Source organism: Lolium perenne, chromosome 7 (genome assembly GCF_019359855.2).
Source record: "Lolium perenne isolate Kyuss_39 chromosome 7, Kyuss_2.0, whole genome shotgun sequence".
NCBI classification, from domain to species: Eukaryota; Viridiplantae; Streptophyta; class Magnoliopsida; order Poales; family Poaceae; genus Lolium; species Lolium perenne.
In genome coordinates this window covers 10,861,773-10,875,193 of record NC_067250.2, presented here as the reverse complement: position 1 = coordinate 10,875,193, position 13,421 = coordinate 10,861,773, and the positions used below count along the sequence as shown (strand labels likewise).

Sequence of the window (13,421 nt, the reverse complement as noted above, 5' to 3'; positions counted from 1 at the left end):
GTTGAAACTGCTTCGTTAATTGTTATATGGTTGGAAACGGAAAATGCTACATGTAGTAATTAGTATGATGTCTTGAATAACTTGATACTTGGCAACTGTTGTGCTCATGTTTAAGCTCTTGCATCATATACTTTGCACCTATTAATGAAGAAATACATAGAGCATGCTAAAATTTGGTTTGCATAATTGATCTCTCTAAAGTCTAGATAATTTCTAGTATTGAGTTTGAACAACAAGGAAGACGGTGTAGAGTCTTATAATGTTTACAATATGTCTTTTATGTGAGTTTTGCTGCACCGCTTCATCCTTGTGTTTGTTTCAAATAAACCTTGCTAGCCTAAACCTTGTATCGAGAGGGAATACTTCTCATGCATCCAAAATCTTTGAGCCAACCACTATGCCATTTGTGTCCACCATACCTACCTACTACATGGTATTTCTCCGCCATTCCAAAGCAAATTGCTTGAGTGCTACCTTTCAAATTTGCATTCTTCACCTTTACAATATATAGCTCATGGGACAAATAGCTTAAAAACTATTGTGGTATTGAATATGTACTTATGCATCTTATCTCTTATAAGTTGCTTGTTGAGCGATAACCATGTTCCTGGGGACGCCATCAACTATTTCTTTGTTGAATATCATGTGAGTTGCTATGCATGTTCGTCTTGTCTGAAGTAAGAGTGATTTATCATGATCAAATGGTTTGAGTATGCATATTGTTAGAGAAGAGCATTGGGCCGCTAACTAAAGCCATGATCCATGGTGGAAGTTTCAGTTTGGACAACAAACCTCAATCTCTTATGAGAATATTATCTGTTGTTGAATGCTTACGCATTAAAGAGGAGTCCATTATCTGTTGTCTATGTTGTCCCGGTATGGATGTCTAAGTTGAGAATAATCAAAAGCGAGAAATCCAATGCAAGCTTTCTCCTTAGACCTTTGTACAGGCGGCATAGAGGTACCCCTTTGTGACACTTGGTTGAAACATGTGCTATGCTATGATAATCCATGTAAATCCAAGCTAATTAGGAGAAGGTGCGGGCACTATTGGTATACTATGCACGAAGCTTGCAACTTGTAGGATATAATTTACATAACTCATATGCTTTATTACTACCGTTGACAAAATTGTTTCTTGTTTTCAAAACCAAAGCTCTAGCACAAATATAGCAATCGATGCTTTTCTCTTTGAAGGACCTTTCTTTTACTTTTATGTTGAGTCAGTTCACCTATCTCTCTCCACCTCAAGAAGCAAACACTTGTGTGAACTGTGCATTGATTCCTACATACTTGCATATTGCACTTGTTATATTACTTTACATTGACAATATCCATGAGATATACATGTTACAAGTTGAAAGCAACCGCTGAAACTTCATCTTCCTTTGTGTTGCTTCAATACCTTTACTTTGAATTATTGCTTTATGAGTTAACTCTTATGCAAGACTTATTGATGCTTGTGTTGAAGTACTATTCATGAAAACTCTTTGCTTTATGATTCAGTTGTTTACTCATGTCATTACCATTGTTTGGATCGCTGCATTCATTACATATGCTTACAATAGTATGATCAAGGTTATGATGGCATGTCACTCCAGAAATTATCTTTGTTATCGTTTACCTGCTCGGGACGAGCAGAAACTAAGCTTGGGGATGCTGATACGTCTCCGACGTATCGATAATTTCTTATGTTCCATGCCACATTATTGATGATATCTACATGTTTTATGCATACTTTATGTCATATTTATGCGTTTTCCGGAACTAACCTATTGACGAGATGCCGAAGGGCTTGATTCTTTGTTTTTCTGCTGTTTTTGGTTTCAGAAATCCTAGTAAGGAAATATTCTCGGAATCGGACGAAATCAACGCCCAACATCTTAGAATCACATGAAGCTTCCAGAACACCCGAGAGAGGCCAGAGGGGGCCACTGGGCCACCAGACGCCAGGGTGGCGCGGCCCAGGCCTTGGCCGCGCCCCCCTAGTGTGTCACCGCCTCGTCGACCTTCTGACGCCGCCTCTTCGCATATATAAAGGTCCCTGACCTAAAACTTCGATACGAAAAAGCCACGGTACGAGAAACCTTCCAGAGCCGCCGCCATCGCGAAGCAAGATCTGGGGGACAGGAGTCTCTGTTCCGGCACGCCGCCGGGACGGGGAAGTGCCCCCGGAAGGCTTCTCCATCATCACCACCGCCATCTTCATCAACGCTGCTGTCTCCCATGAGGAGGGAGTAGTTCTCCATCGAGGCTAAGGGCTGTACCGGTAGCTATGTGGTTAATCTCTCTCCTATGTACTTCAATACAATAATCTCATGAGCTGCCTTACATGATTGAGATTCATATGATGATGCTTGTAATCTAGATGTCATTATGCTAGTCAAGTGGATTTTACTTATGTGATCTCCGGAGACTCCTTGTCCCACGTGTGTAAAGGTGACAGTGTGTGCACCGTGTGGGTCTCTTAGGCTATATTTCACAGAATACTTATTCACTGTTATGAATGGCATAGTGAAGTGCTTATTTATATCTCTTTATGATTGCAATGTGTTTTGTATCACAATATATCTGTGTGCTACTCTAGTGATGTTATTAAAGTAGTTTATTCCTCCTGCACGGTGTAATGGTGACAGCGTGTGCATCGTGTAGTACTTGGCGTAGGCTATGATTGTGATCTCTTGTAGATTATGAAGTTAACTATTGCTATGATAGTATTGATGTGATCTATTCCTCCTTTCGTAGCGTGAAGGTGACAGTGTGCATGCTATGTTAGTACTTGGTTTGGTTATGTTGATCTGTCATGCACTCTAAGATTATTTAAATATGAACATCGAATATTGTGGAGCTTGTTAACTCCGGCATTGAGGGTTCGTTTAATCCTACACAGTTAGTGGTGTTCATCATCCAACAAGAGAGTGTAGAGTCTAGCATCTATCTATTTATTCTGTTATGTGATCAATGTTGAGAGTGTCCACTAGTGAAAGTATCATCCCTAGGCCTTGTTCCTAAATACTGCTATCGCTGCTTGTTTACTGTTTTACTGCATCTGTACTTCTTACAATATTACCACCATCAACCACACGCCAGCAAGCACTTTTCTGGCGCCGTTACTACTGCTTATATTTATTCATACCACCTGTATTTCACTATCTCTTCGCCGAACTAGTGCACCTATTAGGTGTGTTGGGGACACAAGAGACTTCTTGCTTTGTGGTTGCAGGGTTGCATGAGAGGGATATCTTTGACCTCTTCCTCCCTGAGTTCGATAAACCTTTGGTGATCCACTTAAGGGAAACTTGCTGCTGTTCTACAAACCTCTGCTCTTGGAGGCCCAACACTGGCTACAGGAAAAGGAGGGAGCGTAGACATCACGCCTCAGCATTCAAGAACTCGCCTCTTGCAAACAACTACTGGGGCCAACCAACGGAATGGGAATGGAAAGGCACCTCCTTTGACATCCACCCGACCACGTTGGAGCTGGCCAATGACTACCGGCATTGTGCCCCCAAGCGGACACAATGCAGCAACAACCTGCCGACCGCCACCATGGCCACCCAGGTCCACGACCTCGACCTTACTCTATCTAGGTGTGGACCGTCCTAGGTGTGTTCCCAGCAACCGTAGCTAAGACAACCACCGGCCCTACCAACACGGCGAAATCACCACCGGTAGGAACATCCCAGTATCGACGAAGAACAACCCAAGCACCGACATGACATGCCAGATTGACCAGAAGAACGAGAGGGGAGCGAGGAGAGAACCTATTACGCATCAAACGTGTCTCCATTGCCCCTCTGAGTAACCCACTGACGCATGGAGCTCCGATGCGCCACCCCATGCCGAGCGTCGACCCTCCGCCAAGAATGTCGTCCTACATCGACCACCACCATGCAGATAGGAAAGGGGGCTGCCCCGCCACCGCCAACGCCACCGTTCTTACTTCTTTGTCCGGTGGGGGCCTCCGTCATCGGCGAGGTGGAGCAAGTGTTCCTCACGGTCGCTCACGGGGGCGACGCAGGAGGAGAGGAAAGGGGTCTTTTTTCAGGAGCGATCACTTGTCCACCCTAATGCTTGAGTGGCAATCCACCGTCACCATTAATCTTAGAATCTCCCTCCATCAGCATTTCTAAGAAAGTTCTTGGCCTGTTCTTTTGTCAAGTCGTGACAGGTTTGGCTTGTAAAATTTGGCTCCTGCTACAAATTCTTTACACATGAAGAGACCGTAGTTTTGTTGTGTCCCCCGTGCAACGAGTATTCTTCTTCTCTGTAACTTTTCGCGTTCAGATACTCAACACGCACCAAAAGCGAGCGAAAGAAGATTCAAAACCTTGTTACGAACCCCGTCTTTTTAATTGCGTTGCGGACAGACAGAATTTCAGTACGAGTAGGAAACTATAAATTGATAAATAGATGTTCATCCACTAAAAATTCCTTTCATTTCTATTAAATCATCTGAACTAGTTAAATAGAACAATCGAATGAACAAAATCATCACACGAATCTCTAGCTAGTTGATAAAAGTCCCCTATACAGCTCATAATCAAGAAAGAGCGAGCTCAGTGCATGACGACGGTGTCGAAGCAGTTAATGCCGTCGAACGCCAGATCGAACACAGCACGCCGCTGCGGCGCCGTCGGCTTGCCGGAGAAAAATCCCTGCTCCTTCTCAGCGTCCGCCTTGTTAGCCGTCGCCGGCTTAGCCGCGCTGCCGCCGGAGACAAGCTTGGTGATCGTACGTGTGGCCGTCACCGATGTGCCGTATCCGTCCAGCGGCGCCTCGCAGAAGACAAGTGCCGTCAAGAACCTCTCCATGGCCATGGATGAGCTGTTGCCGCTGCTCTGCTGCTCGATGAAGCGATAGATTTAATCCGATGCTGGTGTCTTTTTTTTTTTGAGACCCCTCGATCGATGCTGGTGTCTTGGGCCGTTTGTTTTGTGATCGAACTGCTTCTAGCTGGTGGCTTTATAGGAGTCCCAGTCGAAGCCGTGTGCGCGTGTAGGAGCCGGAATCGGAGGATTGCTTCGTCTCGGTTTGCACCAAGTCTACTCTGTCTTGATGCGAGACGCGGAACCCACCAGGACGCCTTGTTGATCTGATCCGATCCGCAGTGTGACGTGACGTCAAGACGCATGCCACCGTCGAATTAGTTACTCCTTGAGACTTGTTTACTCTTTCCGATTCAAAATAATTGCTTAAAAGTAAATATATCTGTTATTTTAAATCTGATCAGAGCGGCATCGGAGGAAACCCTAGCCGCCGCCACCTCGTGCACCCCCAGCCATCAGTCCCCTCTCCTCGCCGCCGTCGGGGCGCGCTGGCGGGCGAAGCCCGGGAAGCATCGGCGGGGCTCTCCCCCCCCCCCCCCCCCCCCCTCTCGGTGGCAACGACGTGAGATGTCGGAGTTGAGCGGCGGCGCCGTGCTAGCGTGGGGAGCGGCGGCATGCATTGGCGGCGGAGCTGCAGGTGCTGGAGCTGCAGGTGCTGGGCGGCGCATGTGCTGGGCCTCGAGGTGCCGATATTGGCACTCGGGTTGGCTGCGGCAGTGGCTCCAAGATCTGCTTCGTCCCAGATCGTTGGGGTGGATTTCGGCGTCTCCTGCCTCGGTGGCAGGGGCCCACCCCCGAGGCCTCGGCGTATTGCCGTCTCGGCAGCAGTAGGCGTGGGCCGGTCCTCTCGCTGTCCGGCGTGGTGTCGGGCGACGGTGTGACTGCTTGCAGCGTGTCGGCCTCTAGTTGTTAGTGGGCGTGGTTGCGAGGGAAGTCGCCTCTTTCTCAGCCATCGACTTGCAACGGGACGACGATAGGGCTGGCGAGCTCCATAGTTTCATAGTGGCGGAAATGGTGGTGAAGCGCTTCCCACCCGGTGGGAGGGGCGTCGTGGCTGGGTATCGAGCCCCTCTGTCATGCCATCGGTGGTAGAGGATACGAGGATGCAGCTTCCTTTTGTACTGGTGTGCCCTATGGTTCTGCAGATGGCGGCCATGGGTGCGGTCTCGCCTACGATGCGAGGTGAGCCGTGGCAGTTGTGGTGATGCCTTTTTCTTGCCGGTTACTGGACTTCGGTGTCGGGTCCTTGTCGGAGTTCTTTGGCGCGTTGAGGGTGGTCCACGCGTGAGTACTCAATCGGTGCATCTCTGCTTTGCGATGCCCTTCGACTCCAGCTGGTGGCACACATGCATCGTGGCGTCGTCTCAGCTGCGGGCAGCCTTTTTGTGGTCTCGGATGCGCGCTGCCCTTCAGTTATGCCGATGGTGTAGTGTCGTTTATGGGTCTCGGTGGACCAAATCCGTTCGATTGCTTTGGCGACACCTCAAGCTGGGATGTCCCTCCTACGTGTCCTAGGGGCACTTCCATGTGATCGTTGTGCTTGGGCCGCGGTGAGTTCTTCTCACCGGCCAACCGCCCCCAGGTTTGGGGGTGGCTACTTTTTTCTCAGTCTTGTGTGTTTTAACTGTTGTTGGTGTGTGTTTTTCTTTTTTTTTGCTTCACCCATGTAACCCCATGTGTTCTGCTTCATTTGAACCAATTTTGTAGAAGCTCAAAATCTTTTTTTTTCCGAGGGTGACGGGGGGAAAAACCCCACCGTTTGTTATTCCATTACTCGAAAATAACCAAGGAGCCGATCTGTACATGTACAAGGGGAAAAACAGGGGGGGGGGGGGGAGAAGTCGACCATCCTAGCTGTCCCGCAGCAAGTCAAAGGAAGGGCGGTCGGCAGCTCGATATCGCCATCGCCAAAGTAAGAGGTCGTCACAGACCCGTCTAAGAATCACAGTCAGGGAGGAACTAACGGCGTTGAACACCATATCATTGCGTGCCTTCCAGATGCTCCAGAGGGTCACCGCAACGCCAGCACGCCACAAGTCCGAGGTGAGGGGGAGAGGGGCCGGAAGGTCCCACACCGAGAAGCTCAAAATCTTCATAGGTAACTTAGTTGATATGTTTAGGCTGGCTTTATGCCTGTAGCCGTAGTAAAAATAATATCCACCGTGGCCATTATTCTCGGTTTCCTTTTTGATCAAGATCGAATCAACGCTAAGTCGGGAGGGGCTGTTCTTTCGTCAAGTGACAGGTGTGACGTGTAAAAGTGAGCTTCTTCTACAATTCTGCACACATGTAGAGACCATAGTTTTGTTGTCTCCCCGTTGACCTGTTATTCTCTCCCTCTCTCGTAGTACTTTCCAAAACATACTGGAAACAAACACCAGAAGCAACCCGGAAGAAGATTCAACGCATAGTAACAAACCGTCTTGCCTGCAATTTGATTATTCCAATAATAAAGAGCCACAAACTGATGACATATCCTCTTAAATTCCTTTCATTTGTATTGAATCACATATGAAATAGTCAAACCGTACAATCGAATGAACAAATCATCACACGTTCCCAAGTACGTATGTATCAATATTCTAGCTAGTTGATCCAAATCCCCTATATATACAGCTCATAATCAAGAAACGGCGAGCTCAGTGCATAACGACGGTGTCGAAGCAGTTGATGCCGTCGAACGCCAGCTCGAACCCAGCACGCCGCTGCGCCGTCGGCTTGCCGGAGAAGAATCCCTTCCCCTTCTCAGCGTCCGCCGTGTTAGCGGTCGCCGGCTTCGTCGCGCCACCGCCGCCGGCGACCAGCTTGGTGATTCCGCCAGGGGCCATCACCGATGTGCCGTAACCGTCCAGGGGCGCCTCGCAGAAGACGAGCGCCGTCAAGAACCTCTCCATGGCCATGGATCTCTGCTGTTGCCGCTGCTCTGCTACGGGATGAATCGAGTAATGGAGTGGACTCTGATGCTGGTGTCTTTGCTCCGTTTGTGTTGTGATTGTACTGCTTCGAGGTGGAGGTTTTATAGGGGTCCCTGTTCAAACCGTGTGCGCGTGCGGAAGCGTAGACTGCACGTGTGGGAGACGGACTGAGAGGATTGCGACCGTGTCGGTCGTCTCGGTTTACACGGAGTCCTTGTCTCGATGCCAGCGCGTGCGGACGTGCGCGGAACCCACCAGGACACCTTCATTGATCTTATCCGATTCGTAGCGTGACATGATGTCAAGACGCATGACTAGTTGCTCCTTGAGACTTGTCTATTGGTTTCTCCATCGAACTCATTTCTTGTCCGCAATTGAAGATTTACACAGCAGCCTCGAATGGTGCTGGCTCTGATGAACTAGGAAATAGTACCAGTTAACAGCGTTCAAGCTCATCTATGATCGAAAACTCTTGGGCTACATATCACATAGGACAGGACGTTACAGTTTGGAGGCCTGTCTAGTAGAATTCAAAGAGACTACTATGGTGACAGCTGAGACCATCGAATTCATTGGGCAGGCATTGCTCCCCTCCCGATGTCTCCAATCCCCACATGTTTTTTGTGCATCTCATGGGTTCTTACCTTATCATCTACTTCGTGTATGTGTTTTTATGAGTTATTCCTGTGCAAACTAACATCTCAAATAAAATGATGTGTAGGTATGTAAGTGTGGATAATTCATTTGGTTCTTTGTTGCCTAGTCATGTGCATATAGACTTATAGTATATAGGAAAAAACATTATTCACACAAAGTGAAGGTTGTTCGAGTATATAGGAAAAAACCATGATTATGTTTTTTCTAAAGTTCAGGGGTATTGTCGATTCAAACAAATTCCATTAAACTTGACAAAATGAAGAACCAACAAACAACGTAAATTTCCGATCCAACCAAAATTTAGTTATATTCTTGGGGCTATGATATGAGTGTTCAGGTTGTTTTGATATAATTTTCATAGAAACTAATCTGTAACGGGACTCACCCAATCTGAGTCCAAGTGGACATGTTTCTAACCTTGCAACAATCATGGTTTAGATCATGATGGCGACAAAAGCTAAGAAGATCTTTATGTGATGTAGTGAAAGAATTGTGGCTCAGGCGCTCAGCGCGCAGCGTAAACACAACCTCCATCAGCCATTAGTGGATAACAAAATCATTCATTCATTTTATCTCATTCGCAAAAAAGGAAAAAAAAATCCTCACAAAAAATCCATTTAATAGCTCTATACAAATTAGAGGGCTGTTCGTTGCTAAGAGCATGCCCACTCGTTGGCGCTCCCCACGCCCAAATCCGGCGAAATTTTCGTCCGGATTGGATGAAGTTTTGGCGTGGGGAGCGCTAGTTTCCCAGCCGCGTGCCCAGGCGAAGTCGACGATGCGAATTTAAAAAACGGAAACTTGACAAACTTCGGCTAAATTCGGGTGAATATAGACTAAGTTTAATGATATTTAGACTAAAACGGGCGGAGTTCATACATAGAGGCCGAATTCGACTATATTTCGAATTCGGCTAGGGGAATTCAAACGCTAATTTTAAAACACGGCGCTCTACATGCCCATACGGCGGTAGAACACCGTGTAGTCGTCGCCGCCGTCGTCGGAGCCGTCGTCCTCGACCTTCGGCACCTTCGGCTGCGCGGCCTGGCTGCTGCTGCCCTGGCCGGCGTCTCCCCACCCCGGGGATGGCTTGTACCAGTCGTCGTCGGAGGACTCGAGGTCGACGACGGGGACAGCGACGCCGGATGGAGGTGTCGCAGGACGGCGGTACCGCGCGACATCGTCGTTGGCGGTTGGAGCGGCGCGGGCGGCGAGTTGGCGTGCGGCGGCCGGGTCCGGCGGCCGCCGTCGCCGCTCCGCCTCCCGGCGCGCGCCGATCCACGCCTGGCCCGATCCGGTGCGGCGTCGTCCGCGCGCTTCTCCTCCTCCATGTCGGCAAGCGACACGGCGATCGCCTCCGCCATCGCGGCCTCCTCCGCGCGCTCGCCTCCTCGTCGGCGAGCCGGCTTGCGGCGGCCTCTTTCTTCGTCTTCTTCCGGCCGCTCGCGGCGCGGAAGGCTGTTCTCGGATGACGAGGGCGCCGCTGCTGCGCCCTCTGGTCGCCGGCGGAGACGCCGGCTCCTTCTTGACGCGCACCGGCGTCGAAGGCGACGTCGCCTCCTCCCTCTTCACCGGCGCCAAGGATGACCTTGACGCCGATCCGGAAGACGACGAGCTGGCAGCCATGCGCCGTGGCTGCCGGACGCTTCCGACGGCGGCTCGCCGATGCCCTCGATGCCGATAGAGGGGGCATCGTGAGCACCGGGGAGTTGCCGCCCTCGATGTGCTCGATGACGGCCTCGAGTGTCCGGCCCGGCGCGCCCCACCCCCGTCGGCGGCCCGCGGCGTTGTTGCGCGCAGGCGGAGGCGGCGGGCCGTCGTAGGCCGCCGCCTCCGCTCCCACCGCTCGGAGGAAGTAGGAGTTCCACCGCGTGTAGTTGTCGGGGTGGTGGCGCGGGTCGGCGCGCTCCTCGTCGGTCATCGTCATCCTCGCCTCCTCGATGGCGACGTCGAGGGCATGGCCCCGCGGCGGCGGCGGGATTGGAACGCCGCCAGCACTTAGCCGCCAGCCGCCTCCGGGAGGCCTCGTGTCCGGCGGGCAGGGGTACCCCGCCTGGTGGAGGAGGTGCCCCTCCCACGCGTGGAGAGACCGGCGGGCGAAGCCGTTGTTGGCTGCGCCGTCGTCGTCGTAGAACGCCATCTTGAGAGTAGAGGGAGAGTGGAGGGAGAGTGGAGCACGGGGTACGCCTCGCGGCGAGCGGACCGGCGTATATAGGCGTGGCTGGCGCGGGGATTAAATGCCGCGTGGATCGCGGCGAGCTGACCGGCGGCAGCCTTTAGTGCGCGCGGAAGACGATGCGTGCGCGGAAGACGAAGACATTAACTCGCCGCGTGGCCGGCGAATGCATGCCGGCGGCAGGCTTTTACAGCGCGCGAAGACGACGACATTAACTCGCCGCGTGGCCGGCGACGTGCATCGGCGGCGAGCTTTTACGGCGCGCGGAAGACGATGCGATGAGGACGACGATCGGTTTCTCTCGCCGACAAGTTGGGGCCACCAGACGCGGGAAGTTTCCTCGCCGTTTCGCGCGCTTTCGTTTCGTCCGAGTCCTCGAGCGCCCCGGGGGGCCGGGGGGGGCGTGGGATCGCCGGATGAATTTAGGCCCAAATCCGGACGAAAACGAGGAACCGGGGGCGCGACTGGGCCGAATTTCGCCGTCCGGATGGAAAAAACGCTCGCCGGGGGCCTGTTCGGGGGGACGAGTGGAGATGCTCTAAGCAACAGAAAGCAGAGGAACTAGTCCAGAATTTTCAGAAGAAGGACAGCGCGCGAGGCGCTTATAAATCGCAACTCAGCAGGAGACTATGGACTCGAAGCAGTTGATGCCGTCAAATGCTGGCGCGAACCGCGGCGCCCGCACCACAGGCTTCTTCTCCGGCGGCGATCCCTGCTCGACTCTCTCCTCCTGCTGCGGCTGCTTGGTGCCGCCGCTCCGCCAGGACAGGCGCGTGGCGTACCCGGCCCCCGCGATTTCCGCCGGCGACGAGCTCATGATCGAGAAAGCAAGGATCTTGTCCATGGCGACAATCAGCAAGCAAGGCCAAAATCTCTATATATAAGAACCTTTTTGTAAGCAGCTAGCGATGATTTTGCTCGTTTTCTTGGTCTGTGAGTCAACTGGCTGTGGGTATGCTGCTCTGATTGTGCTGCCCGTGGTAGGCATATATACCCGGAGGCCGGAGTGCGGAGCAGAGGGAAAGAGGAAAAGCAAGTTGAGGGACGCGGCCACAGGGCATGGCGACTCCGGCTCGTACACGGCGAGGTGGCGTGGTGCGACCAAGCACGACACGGTCCCGGAAGTGCCGCGCGCGCCGCCGGGTCAGTCAAGATCGCTCCAACGATAGGATAAACGAGAGTAGGTTGCTGCTGCGTCGGCGATGAGACGTACTGGCTCTTGTGGCCAGCAGAGGCGACAATTGGACGTGCCGTGTCGGAGTTTTCTTTTGGTCGGCGCCGCACTCGGCATGAAGCACCGGCCCGCCAATTTGGTTCGGTGATGTGCCGTCTGGCGTCTGCATCAGCGTTCGGCGGGCAGGTGGTGCCATATGAATCGTCGCCATGTGCCTGTAATGGCGCCGGGCGCCGGTGCACATACGCGGCGACCCATCCCGCGTCCAAGCGTCTGGATGGGTTGCGCGCGGACTCATCCCTAAAACGGATGGTCGCGGCGTCTGGGACGACCAAACCTGGCCCAAATCTGGGATGAGTAAGCGTGGTCGCGGACGCCGATGGCTAGCCGCTCGCGTCCGCCCCTTGTCCGCTCCTAGCCCGAGAAATATTTTTTCTTCATTAAGAAGGTACCCATTACAAAAAAAAAATCTACTACTCCTATTCTAATACGTACGGGGCCGGCGGCCTCGCCGATGCGCCATCGGGCCGTGGATTTCACTCGACGCGGTCGGCCTGTACGCGTGAGGATTCCACTCTAGCTTACAAGCTGGGTGGCGCGGCGGAGGCCTTCATCCTCCTCCTTTCCGTCCTCGCGCCTCGGGCGAGCTCGCGCTCCGCCTCCTGCGGCGGCACCATCCTCCAGGCGGACGCGGCCGGCGGCCTGGGCCTCGTGGTTCTCGTTCCGCCGGCGCATGCGCTCTTGTCGGTCGCGCTCCGCTGACGTAGCAGCCTCCCGGGCGCGCCTCCCGGGCGCGCCGCTCAGGCGAGGGCAGCTGGATGAGGTGGCGGGCTGCTCGCACAGCGAGGAGCTGGTTCTTCTGGCCGAGGAGGTCGCCTAATCGGCGGCGGCCGGCCCGGCAGGTAGCCTCGTGCTCCTTCGTCACGCGCGTGAGGTCGGCGAGACGCTCCTCGATGGTGGCGTTGATGTTCGCCAGCGCGAGGTCCTCCGCGTCGACGGGCTCCTCCTTCGCGGCCTCGTACCACCCGTCCGCGATCGCGGCCGCCTCCACTATCTCCGCGTCCTCTTCCTTCTTCGCCACCGCCTCGGCAGCGACGCGGAGCTCCTCATCGTCGACGACCCACCGCGCGTCCGCGCGCTCCTCCTCCTCCATCCGCGGGAACTTGGCCCGGGCGGCGAGGGAGAGCTTGGCCCACGTGGCCTGGAGAGTGCGCGGCATGGCGATGGAGAGGGTGCCGGAAAAGGTGGAGGGGGAGAGGACGGCGGAGCGGCTGTGATGAGGTCTGTGAGACCGCCACCGTCCTTTATAGCCGGCGGCCTTGGGCGGGAAACTTGGGCGCGAGCGCCCGCCAAAGGCCTTTTCGCGCGCGGGAACCTTGGTGTGCACGGGAACTTTCCCGCGCATTCTACCGCCCGCCATTGCTGTCCCGTCAAGGCCTGCCATGGCGCAGCGCCGCGCAGGAAAGACGAACCACGTGGTGTCTTTTTGGGTCGCCGCGTTAAGCGCAGCGTGCGACCCAACCGTACACGCAGACGCTGGCCGCTGTCCGGATGTCCGCTCAGCCACCCAAACAGCCCAAAACGGACGATCCAGCGCGTCCGTTTGGATCGCTCGGTTGGAGATGCCCTAATGACCTAACCCACCGGATGAGGTGATCTCATCCAGAGTT

General features: G+C 53.3%; 2 protein-coding genes across 2 annotated transcripts; both read right to left on the bottom strand.

Moving 5' to 3' along the window:
* Positions 1-4,388: 4,388 nt before the first annotated feature.
* Positions 4,389-4,948, bottom strand: LOC127313781 (uncharacterized). Its single transcript, XM_051344248.2, has one exon. The coding sequence runs from the start codon at positions 4,818-4,820 to the stop codon at positions 4,560-4,562; it is 261 nt and encodes an 86-aa protein (XP_051200208.1). The 5' UTR covers positions 4,821-4,948; the 3' UTR covers positions 4,389-4,559.
* A 2,354-nt stretch (positions 4,949-7,302) lies between these two features.
* Positions 7,303-7,837, bottom strand: LOC127311444 (uncharacterized). The gene has a single exon (XM_051341872.2). It carries the CDS (start codon positions 7,727-7,729, stop codon positions 7,469-7,471), a length of 261 nt encoding a protein of 86 aa, XP_051197832.1. The 5' UTR covers positions 7,730-7,837; the 3' UTR covers positions 7,303-7,468.
* Between the last annotated feature and the right edge of the window lie 5,584 nt (positions 7,838-13,421).